General features: G+C 42.9%; 1 protein-coding gene across 1 annotated transcript; it reads left to right on the top strand.

Annotated features, from left to right (window-relative positions):
• Positions 1-4,760: 4,760 nt before the first annotated feature.
• RNF114 (ring finger protein 114) lies at positions 4,761-14,543 on the top strand. Its single transcript, XM_030533199.1, has 6 exons — positions 4,761-4,958; positions 6,671-6,821; positions 9,241-9,347; positions 10,100-10,214; positions 11,565-11,672; positions 12,113-14,543. Exons 1-6 carry the CDS (start codon positions 4,831-4,833, stop codon positions 12,176-12,178), a joined length of 675 nt encoding a protein of 224 aa, XP_030389059.1. The 5' UTR covers positions 4,761-4,830; the 3' UTR covers positions 12,179-14,543.
• Positions 14,544-14,651: the final 108 nt, after the last annotated feature.

Genomic DNA, 14,651 nt, shown 5'->3' with positions numbered 1-14,651 from the left:
ATGTTTCTCAGGGTCTGGCTACACTATAGTTGTTCTTTCTCTGCATCTTCAGTGCCTTGTATTCCACATATGGCAGGAGACTCCATCTGATAGAGCACTCAGTGAATTCAGTTTTCAGGAGGCCTATAGCACTTTCAGCAGCAGCAAGGTGTTAGCAAAGTCTAAACTATAAGACAGAGTCAGGCACCATAAGATAAGGGCTTGAATCTGACACATTAACATTTTGCAGCTGGTTCAGAAATTGAAACTCAGGATGAAATCTACCCGTGGATATGCATGTGCTGTTAATATGAGTGTTGTGAACACAGTTCTGAGAAAAGAACAGAGGCCTTCTGTCATTGGCAATGTATCCCTGGCTTTGATTTTCTAATTCTGCTAGTTAAGTGACAAGTATCTTTTGGCACATGAATGGAAACATTTGGCATCACCTATACAGTATGTTTTCCTCCTGTATTTTTCCTTCTGTCTTCCTGATTTGAATTTCACACCACTCCTCTCTCTGTAACTTCCTCCCAACCAAATGTTAATTCTGAAACATTCAAAGTTTTACTTAAATCTTGCATAGTGGGACAGTGTGTTAGGACAATATCTGCAACATGCCCCATACATAAATTGCTACCACTTTGGTTAAGAAAAGATGCTTATTTTTTTTATAAAAAAGATTTATCATTATTCTGTTCAGTCACTCATAGCCTTTAAGGTGAGAAGGGACCATAATGATCATCTAGTCTGACCTCCTGCACATTGCAGGCCACAGAACCTCGCCATCCACTCCTGTAATAGACCTCTAATCTCTGACTGAGTTACTAAAGTCCTCAAATCATGATTTAACGCAGTGGTCTCCAGCCTTTTTACGCACAAAATCACTTTTTGAATTTAAGATCAACCCAGGATCTACCCTGCCCCTTTCCGGAGGCCCTGCCCTGTTCACTCCATTCCTCCCTCCCTCTGTCATTCACTCCCCCCACCCTCACTCACTTTTGCTTTCAGGCTGGGGTGGGGATAGAGGGCTGGGGGAGTGGGTGCATGCTCTGGGCTGAGGCCGAGGGGTTTGGAGTGTGGGAGAGGGCTCCGGGCTGAGCCTGGGGCAGGAGGTTGGGGTGCAGGAGTGAGGGGTGCGGGCTCTGGGAGGAAGTTTGGTGCAGGAGGGCACTCTGGGCTGGAGCAGAGTATTGGTGTGCAGGAGGAGGTGAAGGCTCTGGGAGGAAGTCTGGTGCAGGAGGGAGCTCTGGGCTGGAGCAGAGTGTTGGGGTGTGGTATGAGGTGCAGGCTCCGGCCAGGAGGCGTTTGCCACAGGCGGCTCCTGGTCAGTGGTGCAGTGGGGCTCAGGCAGGCTGCCTGCCTGCCCACGCCCCATGCTGCTCCTGGAAGCAGCTAGCTGCTGGCATGTCTCTGCAGCCCTGGGGCAGGGAGGCGGCTCCATGTGCTGCCCCTGCCCCCAGCACCGTCCTTCAGCTCCCAGCCAATTGGAGCTGTGGGGGCAGTGCTTGCAGCCAGCTGCTTCTAGGAGCAGCATGCGGCCTGGGCAGGCAGGCTGCCTGCCTGAGCCCCAATGCACCGGATCAAGATTGGCTCCTCAAGTGATTCACCTGGAGCGGCACTTGGGCGAGCTCGGATGGGCTCAAGGCCATTCAGTCAGGAGTGGAGGCAACTTTTAGTAGCCTGGCAATTGCGATCAACTGGCAGAGGCTCTAGGATCGACCAGTTGATCACGATCGATGTGTTGGTGACCACTGATTTAAAGGCTTCCAGTTACAGAGAATCCACCATTTACATTAGTTTAAACTGGCAAGTGACCTGTGCACCGTACTGCAGAGGAAGAGAAAAATACCCCAGGGTCTTTGCCAATTTGATGTGTGGGAAAATTCCTTCCTGACCCCAGATATGGTGATCAGTTAGACCCTTCGCCTGTGGGCAAGATGCACCAGCCAAAAACCTGGGATGGAATGATCTGTAGTAACTCAGAAGCCTCTCCATCTAGTGTCCCATCGCTGGCCAATGGAGATGTAAGCTGCAGATCAGTTGTAGGCAGTCTCATCATACCATTCTCTTCTTAAATTTATCAAGCTCAGTCTCAAAGCTGGTTAGGTTTTTTGCCCCCGCTGCTCCCCTTAAGTGCAATCTTAAGCACGAAAGATTCACTGTACTGTATCAGACCATCAGTCTGTTAAAGTCTTGATCCTATATCTCACAGCTGCCGTGTTGCTTATGTAAGTATGATGAGCAGGAGCATAGGGGAACCCAGTTCTGCAATAATGGTGTAAACACATCCCTCAGCCCGCGCCGCTTCCTGCAGCCCCCATTGGCCAGGCGAACCATGGCCAGTGGGAGCCGCCATCAGCCAAACCTGCGGATGCAGCAGCTAAAGAAACCAGCCCGGTCTGCCAGGGGCTTTTCTTGAACCACTGGTATAAACCATTCACGTCCTGGGTGTGGTGTTTTGTCTCATCTAGTGGCACCAAGACCACTTAGAAACACAGAGAGAGAGAGAGAGATTAATGAGTTTGTTCTACAGCCTTAGCTAACAGCCAGTAGGCTTTTAGCTCATGTGATAGAGGCTCATGTACTGAAGTCCAGTTTGCTCCTGCCTGCCACTGAGGGTGTTACAATGGCAGTGCTTCTGCATCACTGACAAGTAACTCCCGACTAATAGCAAAATTAAGGCTCAACGATCATATAACTAAATATTTAATTGGAGTGATAAAGACACTATTTAAGACCACCTTTCTTCAGACATGGCCATTCTTCCCTTGGCATTGCTTTTTTTTAACCCTGCACTGTTGCAATGGAGTAGACACACAAGGGGCTTTACACTTATTATTTGCTCATTCCACAGGGCTACACTTTGGGCCTGATCCAAAGCCCATTCAAGTCAATAGGAATCCTTTCACTGACTTCACCGGGCTTTCAATGGCCCCCAGTGCTTAGTACTTGCACCCACACATAGCTTCTGCTCACACTTAACTGCAGTGCAGCAGCCTTATGTTCCCTGTTGCACAGTGAACAAGGATTTACAAGATCAAATCGTAAACCATAAGGTGATCTGCCACCAAATAGTGGCCAATACCTGCCATTTCAGGGGAAGATGAAACCTGCCAATAACACACTTAGTTGTTCAATATTGTGTATGGCATGACAGAGTGTGCCCTGTGGTAAAGTATTTAAGACATGAGGCATGAGATTTGACATTCCTATTTTAGCATTACTACGAATGTTTCTGGCCATATTTTCCAGCCTGTTTTAAAGTTAAGATTTGGTTTCAGCCTTTGATCTCTGGATGCAGTGGATTCTCCAGGCTAACAAGTCACTATGGGGGAGAAAGTATAGTTTTAACTTTACACACACCCCCAGTATATTGTCACCTGTTGACCTCCCCATATTATGGGATGGCGTGAAGAGATGGAGCTGAGCTCCTTTCACTTAACCAGTCTTAATCTGAAGTATCTCAACCACAGCTCCTTATTCTTCAGCACTGTTTCCTCCCGCTCTCTCCTTAGATATGTGCAACCCCAGTCTCTAACCATCTTCAGGATCCATCTCCTATGTATCACTTACACATTTCTAGTCCAGGCTGTTTCAGTAGAAGTGAAAGGTGTGTTCTCATGCTAATTATAATAATCTTACATCTATATAGTACCTGAATCCTACTTATTAATTAGTATTATTACTCATGTTTATTACAATAGTATTTAAAGGTCAACCAAGAATGGGGCCCCATTGTAAAAGGCACTGTACAGAGTAATGGATGGTCCCTGCCCTGAGGAGTTTACAATTCAAATAGACCAGACAGACGCAGGGCGGGGGAAGGGGTACCCCACATGTGCTGAGTGAACAATGTGAGGGCAACAAACATGTTAGTGCCACTTTTGGGGGACAGTGGAGCTACTTAGGAAAGGGAAGAGCAGGAGGATCAGGCAGGGGAGAAGGCAGTAAGAAGGGCAAGTGTAGAGTAAAGCAGAGGTGAAAGGACTGTGAAGGGGAGGGTTAGGGCAAAGAGCCAATCTGCACAGGGCAGAGAACATCCTCTAAAAATGAGGACGTTCTCTGGCTGTCTAGAGGTCTCTGCTCTGGTTGCCAGCTGGAGTCCACAGCTCCGTCCTCTCTGGGATTACCTTTCCCACAAAGGCCACATGGGAGGAGGTGTGAGAGAAAAGGCATCACTTGGGTCCTAGTGCCTCCATAGTAAGTACTGCATGAGCTGTACACACAGAGAATCAGTGAAATGCAGCCGCATCTGTGGTGGAAGGTGGCAGCCAAAGGCCCATGTCACGCCACATACCCATAGAAGGAAAGAGAGAGGAAATTTTAGCTAATCTACCAATGGCTGGTTGCATCTATGCCATGTTGCATCCCTTTTCTCCATTGCCTGGCTGTGCTCCGCTACCCCAAGGAACGCCCTTGTGTGCCTGTGCCCATGCCTGGGTCCTTCCCTGTCCACAACCACATGTTCCTTTACTGGAATCACCTCCTGCCCAGCTGTGACCCCTGGCCACTCCCCTTGCCCGCAGCGCCGTTGGCGGCCCCCGGCCCTGCCAGCCCTTCTCCAGACTACCCACGCCCTTCCCCAGTCTGGCCACGCCCAGCTCAGCCCTGGGCAGAAAAGCCCGTGGCTGGGTGTGGGTGGAGCTGAAGAAACTGGGCCCGCCCTGGGGCGTGGCCTCGCGGCGACGGGGCGTGGCTCGAAACAGCTGCTGTGTTGCGCGTGCGCGTTAGGCCGCCGCCCGTTGCCTACTCGGGTGGGCGTGGCGGAGCGCCGGCGCCTTTGGGCCGCCGTAGCTGTTTTGCGGAAGTGCACTGGGGGCGGCCGGCTGGCTGGCTGGCTGGTGGAAGATGGCGGGAGTGGAGAGCAGCTCCCGGTACCCGGAGGGATCGGCGCTTCAGGACCCGCTGTCCCGCTTCACCTGCCCCGTCTGCTTGGAGGTGTTTGAGAGCCCCGTGCGGGCCCCCTGCGGCCATGTGTGAGCAGACCCCCGGCGATGGCCTGGCGCGGGGCCGGGGGAGGATCTGGCAGCCAGCGGGGGCTCCGTGATGGCAGGGGTTGGGCAGTGGCGGGGAGATCCACGGGGAACGGGGGCGCAGAGTAAATGGTGCCTAGGCGCGGGCACGTAGCGGCTTCTGGAGGGGGGTTAGGAGGGAGCTGCCCGAGTGCAGGGCCGCCTGTGCCCCCTAAGCTCCGCAGCCCTGGGGAGGGGGTCTGAACCCTGCCGGAGAAATGGGCCTGTTAGTGCTGTAAGATCCCTGCGAAAAACTTTCCTTCGGCTTTAACACCCCCCCCCCGGAGCCTGTTAACATCTACGGGCTAGCGAGGCCCAAAGCCACCGGTCATGTAGTTGAGGGGGAGCTTTGCCTGAATAAGGATTGAGCGATTGGGCCCTTATTGGGATCGCTTTTGAGCAGCTAGCAGAAAATCCAACGGGCCAAATGGGCAGCAGCGAGCGCGGGGAACTCCGAAGGCTGAGAAAGGGTGGAGAAGCAGCGGGCAGATTCTTGAAAACGATACCTGGGAGGGAATAATAGAAACCGAAGCAGTTTGGTTGTAGGCAGTGGGCGCTGGCGAAGGGGAAGTGTTGAATGGAATAAGGAAGGAGTTCGGCCTTTTTCTTTTCGGGTATGTGGACTAATCTGCTGTGAAGTGGTGTTAAGTCTTTTATGGAAAGTGACGTGAGGTTTTTTACCCACGAACGCTTATGCCCAAATAAATCCGTTAGTCTTTAAGGTGCCACCGGACTCTTGTTGTTTTTGTGGAAACAGACTAACATGGCTACCCCTCATATTAAATAAAATGTGGGTGATATGAGCTAAGGATAGGAGTATGGTGGGATACTGACAGGATGGGTAGGGTAGGCAGAAACAAGATCTCTGATTGGCTGTGACTAAAATGAAACTTAATTACAGTTCTGTCTGTGCTGGGACAAGATGCCCTCCCTTCCAGTAAAATTCACAGGAGACAGCCTCTGAGAGGAAAAATGCCCTCAGGTTAAACCAGCCTAAGATTAACCACAATCTTCTTACATACCTTTTTAAACACAGTTTTCCTTTTCTGCACTAAGGGCAAAGTTGTGGTCACAATTATCAGTTAAAATGTTCTAGTTACTGTTTTCTAACTTGAAATTTTCTTAGCTGAAACGTACTGTAAGTTTTATGGGGAAGGAACAATGTACGTCCCTTTGGAGTTTGGGGTCTGAAGAAAAGGGCTTTGCAGAGGTATCTGAGACCCCTTCTTTCTCTGCATGCAACTAAGGGGAATAGTTGGGCCAGTTGCGTTTCATATTACTATAACTGAAAGATCAAAAGAATGTTTTTTCAATTTGTTTACTTTGTGTTTTGATAGCACTTTGTTTAGTCAGCTTCACTATGTAATCATTGGTTTGTTTGAGTTTTTGTGTTTGAAACAGTGAAGAGAAACTTTGAAAAGAGGAAAATGTGGCATAAACCACAAATTGGCAAGAGCATTCAGGGACAGGGATGTGACTTGAAACTGCTTTTAAACTGACTAGATTTACAGTGACTTGACTATCCCTTAGCATATCAACAGATTGCTATTTGTCAGTGGATGTTGTTACTTGTGATTTCTATTTTCTGCAGGGTAGGTCTGTGAGTATTTTAATTTGAACAGTGCAAACTTGTTCTATAACATGCATTTTTACAAATCATATTTCTCCCATATTAGCTTTTGCACTCCATGCCTGCAGGAATGTCTGAAGTCTATTGAACCAGTTTGTGGAGTCTGCCGCAGTACCCTGTCTCCTGGCAGTAGAGCTGTGGACCTGGAACAGCAAATTGAAATGACAGAAACCACTTGTGATGGCTGCAATAAAAAAGTATGAAAGCACAAAAAAAGGAAGTACATACATGGCTGAACTAGGCAAACAGCTAACATGGAAATACAATATTTGCACATCCGCTTTCTAAGGAATAAACAATCAGAACTTTAATTGTGATAAATAATCCACGTAGACTGCGTGTAGGGCAACATTAAGAGGTTTTCCCTTTCCCCTGCCTGTTGTTTTTTCCATTAGGAGGTGGGTTTCAAGTAGAAATATACAGTTAACATGAAGCAGAAGATGCAATAGGCTACTGAGCTACATGCACTTCAGCAGGGGTAAATTCTGTTCTGTAAATACAGTACAAAGTGAAAAATGTCTTAAGGGATGGACAGATTGGTTTCTTAATGAAAACTTTCTACTAAAGAAAGGTATAGCAGAATTTTATTCACTATGTTTGGGGTAGTTATTTAAGACAAAACTGTCTACGGGTAATCTTTTCTATAGATGTGAAATTCACAAGAAGATTCTGTGTATGGAAAAATACTTTAATACGTTTTATTTCTAATGGTAGGGAAGTGGTATTTCTTTCTCAGTGGAGTTACTAGTACTTCATGTCAAGAATGCGGTTTAGGAATTATTGGACACCAGGTAGGGTTGCCAGTTTTGTTTGGACATATGCCTGGAAGTTTCATCACATGACACACAGCCTTTATTAAAGATTAATCTCCAGGACAATCCTGCAGGATTGGCAACCCTCACACCAGGTGATAGATGCTATAAATAATAAGAAACACTAACTAACTTTTGTTAGTTTGTTATATGCACAAAGACTGAAATTTCTCCTGTGAATATAGTCCTACATCTAAAGATTAAGTTAATTTCCTCAAGATGAATCAGATTAAGCATTTAAAACTCTTTAAGGGACATTGTCATGTTAAATATACTTTTTCTATCTATGGCTACTAAAAGTCCCCTCCCGATTAAATAAAATGTTGTTGTTTGTTTGTTTTTTTTTTAGTTTCTCATTTTTATGCTGTTTGCTTTTTGTATTTAATGTAGCTTAAGAAGGTGTAACAGCCCAGTGAGTTTCACTTTTGTTTCTGATTGGTTTCATTTTTGTGCCATGATGTTAGATTAGCATCCTACGGAACTGCAGTCATTCCCATTCTCTCTCTGGCCCAGTGATTCTTCTGCTATCTATAAATATTTAAGCAATTGTTGGACATAAAGAGAGAATGGGAACTACTCTCTAGTCTGTTGGTGAAGGCATCCGGCTGTGAGTTAGGAGATCCTAGGTCCAGTCCCCCTGCTCCAATCACTCATTATTTATCAATAGCAGAGCACCTTTCTCAGGAGAGATTGAGGGAGCCCTACATCAGAATACCACATAACTCAGTGGTTAGAGTGTCCTCCTAAGAGGTGGGGGGACCACTGTTCAATCCTTTCTTCTTCTCTGGCAGAGATGGGGGATTAAATCTGGGTTTCCCACATGCCAGGCAAGTGCTTTAGCCACTAGGCTAAAAGCTATCAGGCAGGTGGGCAGCTGCATTACTACTGCCGAATGCCTGTCTTCCCCTCATTTGTGGGCCCCTCTGGGGCTTTGGTGGGAGATGGGTGACCAGACACCCAGAGAGAGGCAGCAGTGTGCATGCGCACAAGCAGAAACATAGGTGCTGAGGGAACTTCCATTCTGAAAAATGTAGGTGCTTACAGAGATTTGTAGTTTTATGTATTGCAGTAGAACCAAAAGTAGGACTTTGGTGCCTAAACACCTTTGTGGATCCCAACCTTCATAACTAATCTTTAAATATCTTTGATCTTCACTTGATGATGCAGCTCTTGAGCAAGACCACACTTAAAACCATTTTCTTTTTAGAATTAATAAAGATGCTAGTGGTTTAACTTGAGTAAATATGTTAACCAGAACAACATAGCTAGCTGGACTTTGATTACTAAAGTTCTGTTTAGGAAAGAACCTTTGTCCTGCATTTCTTTGGCACTCTTAATGTGTCCCTGGCATAATACTCAATGGGGTAGATTTTAGAGTATGTCATCTGACAGGAGCCTACTGCCACTTGATCCTGTTGTTGCAGGGAATAGTGAATGGAAGATCTAGAAAACTGACTCAGTACAAAACGGATATAGTAGTTTTCTGCATCTAAAGGGAATATAAAATAAGAATTACAATGGTCAAGTAAACAAGGAGTCAGTTGTCCTGCACAATATAATGCATTGTGTCATTCATAGAAGAGTGTTATAGCTTCACTAACCTAGCTTCTGTTTTATAGCTGTCTATTCTATTCTGTCCCATGTGCCAAAACATTTAGCTTTCGCTACTTCAGTCTGATCTGAGCATGAAGCTTCTTTCTGTAGCAGTTTGTTTCTAGATTCCACTGTTTATTTGCAATCCTTTTTTGAATTTTTAATTGAAAATAACCTTGCCTGTTAACTGTGTGTCTCTCTGCTTACCTAGATGTACCTCTCAAAGATGCGTAGTCATGCAGCTTCTTGTTCAAAATACCAGAATTATATAATGGAAGGTGTTAAAGCTGTAACTAAAGAACCACCTCGTAACACCAGGTGACTATGCCTCTTGAAACATTCCTTTTTCAGATTGGTTAGAGGGATGCTGCTGGGTAACTGCTGTCCAAAACTAAGGTTTTGGACAGTACTGGTTTTAATTAACTTGGAAAAGTTTTCGTTTCTTTTTTTGTTTGGTTTTAAACATTCTAGTGCATTGCACCTCTGTGCCAGCAAGTGAGACTAAAAAGCAAACAGTAGTAGCTCTTCACTTTATTTTGCACAATATTTACATTAATTCTCTGATACTGATGTTAATGAGGCCTTAATCCTGCAGTTGAGTGCACAGGCATGCTGCTCCATTGACTTAAATTGCCCAAGCAGACTATTGCGGGGTCAGGTCCTAGGTAAAGGAGGTAAGGAAATGACTGTGTTGCTCTATGAATCTGCACAGTAGCATATCTAGCACTTAATTGTGTGCTTTATTAAAGTGCTGCAAAATTATAATGAAAGCAACTTGAAGAATAGTGTGTGTATATATACTTAGATCTAATTTTTGTAAATGCTGAAGAATAAGCGCTGTATAAATTTTAATTGTATTAAGAATTGCGCTGTTTTAAGATGTCATCTGGTAACTAATAAAGAAAGCAGGTTCTTAAATTCAGTTTTCTTGTATACTGTACACTAAGGGTTTAACTTCCGAGTAGTTTGTATTTTAAATATCCTCTGTCAAGTGACGATGACTAGCCAGAGACTCTCTGGATTTTAATTCATCTTTCTATGATGTAATTTTTTTTATTTTTTTTTAACAGGAAGGTTCCAAATCGTTTTACCTTTCCTTGTCCTTACTGCAGTGAGAAAAACTTTGACCAGGAAGGACTAGTTGAACATTGCAAAAAATACCACAGCATGGATGCAAAACAAGTGGTAATATTTACAGTATCAAACTCAGTACAACAGTTTTTTGATGAGGAAATCTGGGAAACTATGGAATCGGGGCCCTCACACACACAAGCACGTGCTTAACTTTAAGCATTTGGGTACTTCTGTTGACTCCAATGGGACTACTCATGCAAATAAAATTAAGTACATGCATATTTGTTTGCAGGATTGGGGCCTAACTGTTAAAAATCTGAACTTGGGTCTGACATGGTCACTGGTGCACCCATTTTAAGCCATTCTTTCATATTTTATTTTTTTCTAAGTATTGCAGCCTCAAAATTAAAATAACATGTAGTAGTAATTTAATAAAACAAACATCTGGAATAAAATACCAATTTAGATAATGTCAAAAAAACACTTTTTTGAGGGGGCGGGTTGGGGGAAGGAAGCCCCGGGACAGATAAACTTTCATGAAGACATTAAGGTGTCTTAGAATTAACAAGTATTAACACATGCCAGTACTGCAGCTTGTAAAAACTCAGTTTAAAGAAAAAAAGTAATCTTAAACTGCCTGCATTTGCAGTTATTCAAAATGGCTCATGTAGAATGAAGTTTTAGTATTAGATCCTCTCTAAACCATTCCGTACATCCTCAGTAAAAGGGTAGATCACTGATCTGTGATGATAAAAATGTCTTGTAATTGATGAAAACTCTATCTGCAGGTGTGGCAGGAAGTAGAACAGAAGCTGCAAAACTTACAGAAATTCAGCTCTAAGAATTAATAGCTCTTTCCTTTGTCCCAACAGTGGCTCTGGTATCTTCAGGAATTGCCTCAAGTGTCTTGGTTTAGAAAGGAATATTCTCTTTTTCCATGCAGACATGTATCTTCTGCAAGAGCATGATGGGGGAGGAAATATTTTTTTTATTCTTGAAAGACAGGGAGAATGAAATACTCAAGGAACTTTATTCAATATTCTAACTGTCAGTACACAGAGGTAGCTCAAAATTATCAGTTAAATTCAGAAACCTGAAATCTGAATCAAAAGAATTCAGTGAGGAACCAAATACTCTAGTGTTAAATGATTTGGCAAAATGTTCTAAATTTGTTTCCTGTGACATGAGTGTCTTATGAGGAGGTCATGGTTGTGTTTGTCATCGCCATAAGCCTATAAAATCTTTTTTTTCCTTTCATTTCTTTTACAGTTCTGTTTTTTAAATCAGATATTTTGCCAGGGAGGGAACTGGATTTCAAGAGGGAAACCTAGATTCCAAGGACTGTTGTAATAAGAATGGTCTCCAAAGAAGTCTTTGGTTCTGAGGCCATTCCCCATGAACTCAAATATAAATATAATTCAGTATTTGGGTAAAATTTGTTTTCATGGCTTTTTCTCTAAGGTTTGCCCAATTTGTGCCTCGATGCCATGGGGAGATCCAAATTACAGGAGTGCTAACTTCATGGAGCATCTTCAACGGCGACATCAGTTTTCCTATGATACTTTTGTGGTATGTAATGAGTGCATACTGTTAAAATCTATTGCCCCTGTAATATCTGTTGTGGCTTGGATTAGGTTTTTGAAGATAGAAATGCCACTAAGAGCTGTTTTAGGATATTTCTTAATCTTGGGCTATAGCAAAATGGCAACTGTTACCATATTTTTTTTAATTGTATTAGTTTAATTGAACTTAGTTTAATTGTATTAGTTTAATTGAACTTAGTTTTTTCAACTGTTTCTGTGAAATCTGTTCCATCTTGATGCAATCCTGACAGAGGCAACTCACCTTATTGTTTTATGAGGTAGACAAATTGTGTTAGATAGCTTGTGTGTGGGCATTTATGGATTTTTTTAAGTACCTTCACTTTGTGAATGTTTGTTCTCATTAGTATCCTTATTCAATTATTATGAAGTCAAGTTTCTAATGCACACTGCCTCTTTTGTCTTTAGGATTATGATGCTGATGAAGATGACATGATGGCACAGGTTTTACTACGTTCCTTGAGGGATCAGTGAACTAAGTGGGAGATAAACTGTATGATACCAGCCTTCCATTAGATGAAAATACACAGCATCCCTGACACCTGTCCCTTCTCATCCCAAGATGATCCCACACATCTGAAAATAAATATAGAAGATTTTTGAAGACTTGCAGTTTCTTGGCTCCAGTATCTGATCTCTCCATATGTTACTACGGGTCTTGTCTATGTTAGTGGTCTCTTTGCTGCTGCTCATCCACTTCAGGGTAGTTCTCTTGCTTTCTTCACTCCAAAGGCTTGACTACACTCGAAACACTACAGCGGCATAGTTGCGCTGCTGTAGCACTTCAGTGAAGATGCTGCCAATGCCAACAGGAGGGGTTCTCCTGTCCGTGTAGGTAATCCACCTCTCGGAGAGGTCGTTGCTAGGTCAACAGAAGAGTTCTTCCATCAACCTAGCATTGTCTATGCTGAGGGTTAGATCAGCTTAACTAAATCACTCAGAGGTGTGGATTTTTTCACATCCCTGAGCGACGTAGCTGGATTGACCTAACTTTTTAATGTAGACCAGGCCTTAGACCTGGTCTGTGCCTAAAACTTGTACTAGTGTAGCTATGTTGGTTAGAAGTGTGGAGAAACCCACACCCCTGACAGACATAGTTATGTCAACAAACTCCCAGTGTAGATGCTGCCATGTTGACATAAGAGTCCTTCTCTTGGCATAGACGTGGTGGTGGTGGTGGTTCCTATACTGGCAGAAAAAACTTTGTTGATGTGCACTGCATCTCCACTAGCAGGCTATGCTGGTAAAAGTTCTGTAGTGTAGACATAGCTTAAGTTTAGTCAGTTGTCTCCACATTACTGCTGCTTGCTCTCATTTTCCTTCCCTTGTCCCTGTATCCTTCTGCTCTCTATATTCCTCTCTGATTTCTTCAGATCCCATAAACACTATAAAGCTTCAAGAAGGAATGGCCTAAATTGACTGAAGACTAGTTTTAAAAAAAACAACAAAAAAACCCCACTTGGCAATATATACTTCCTAAATGTTGATTGAGCATTGGAAGCCATTTTTGGTGAATGGAAACTCTGGTTTTGGAACGCAATTGTCAGAAATGTGGTTTGAATTTTAAGATTACCAGCATTATAAACCCCTGTTAAAGAAAGCATAGTCCATGGTTGTATTAGGTAATCAGTCTAAAGGCTATACGTAATACATTGTAATAAGTAATAAAATATTACTAATACACAATACATTGCCTAAATAATGAGTCTTTAAATTATACGCTAACAATTCTATGCACCAGCATAAGAAACTGATTCACCATATTTATTTAGTTCAGCAGCTGCATGTTACATACTAGCATAAATTATAAATAACTGTATTCTGGTGACAAATTTCTAGCCTAGAAAGTAAAAGTCTGTATTAAAAAGATAGTTCTTACTATTTAAAAAAAAAATCCACAGGATGTATTTTTCTTTGTAAGTGTTACGTCTAATATTAATCAATCTTATGTGCTGTCTTAACTTTTTTTTTTTTTTAGGTCTTCAGCATTGATTTTCTATAGTTTGGACCATTAAATGCAGCCTTTCATTGACAGAGGAATTCAAAAGCAAAACACTTAACTTTTACCTCTGCTTTGTTTGTTTTTTTTTTAACTATAAAATGTTCCTATACATTTTCAGTTGTCCTGTTCCTCAGGACAACCTGAGAGTAACAAATTGGATTAATAATATGCAGTGCTTATACCCACTCTCTGTATGCTTTACCAATTCTAACAAAGGTTTGAACACCTGAGCTTCATTTAAATTAGATTTTCAGGTGTCTTCTGAAAGGTGATTTTAAACAGCTGAAGCTGTACTTAGAATATGGTCTTCATGTAATGTGTAGATACAGGTATAGTTTTGTGGCAGACTGGTGGAAAGCCTCACAACTCAAATATGGCACACAAAGGTACGGTGCATTGCATTTAAAATGTGTGACTGTAACATGCAAATCATAGTGTGTGTAATTACTATTTCATATGCAGTGCCTCACATGATTTATGATGTCCCTTCTCTTGATAGGTCAAGTGTAACACTCCAACTCTTCCCCATACACATGGAGCCAAAAGCTTCATTACTGTTGCTTCATGTCTGTTGGGGGTGAGCTTCAATCTGATATGAAAGAAGACTTAACACTGATTTTGTTATGTCTAATGGTAACTATTGCACTAAAAACTTCATTGTCTGAAACTGAAGTAAAACTGCACCAGGATCTGTGCTTTCAGAATTGATTGGATTTGCATATCTAATTTCAGCACACAGTTATAATTACTTGCACAAATGAGGCACCTAAATGCTTGTGCAATTCAGAACATGCAATTCTGAAAACTAGGGCTCAGAGTATGTTTTGTTGATGCATACCCCAGGGAATTATTTTTCTATAATTATGTATAATTTAATCATCTTTAGAGTCTTTGTCAACTGGCTGTAACTTTGAGACCAAATAAATTTGTTAGTCTCTAAGGTGC

This window comes from Gopherus evgoodei, chromosome 14 (assembly GCF_007399415.2).
Source record: "Gopherus evgoodei ecotype Sinaloan lineage chromosome 14, rGopEvg1_v1.p, whole genome shotgun sequence".
In the NCBI taxonomy this organism is placed as follows: domain Eukaryota; kingdom Metazoa; phylum Chordata; order Testudines; family Testudinidae; genus Gopherus; species Gopherus evgoodei.
This window is presented reverse-complemented; position numbering and strand designations above follow the sequence as displayed.

What these genes read in the sequence shown, in the direction of transcription:
- RNF114 (XM_030533199.1), top strand. Translation starts at nt 4,831, where the DNA reads ATGGCGGGAGTGGAGAGCAGCTCCCGGTACCCGGAGGGATCGGCGCTT. An exon ending in GTGATGGCTGCAATAAAAAA is followed by an intron (nt 6,822 to 9,240) that starts GTATGAAAGCAC and finishes CTGCTTACCTAG; the next exon opens with ATGTACCTCTCAAAGATGCG. An exon ending in GCATGGATGCAAAACAAGTG is followed by an intron (nt 10,215 to 11,564) that starts GTAATATTTACA and finishes TTTTTCTCTAAG; the next exon opens with GTTTGCCCAATTTGTGCCTC.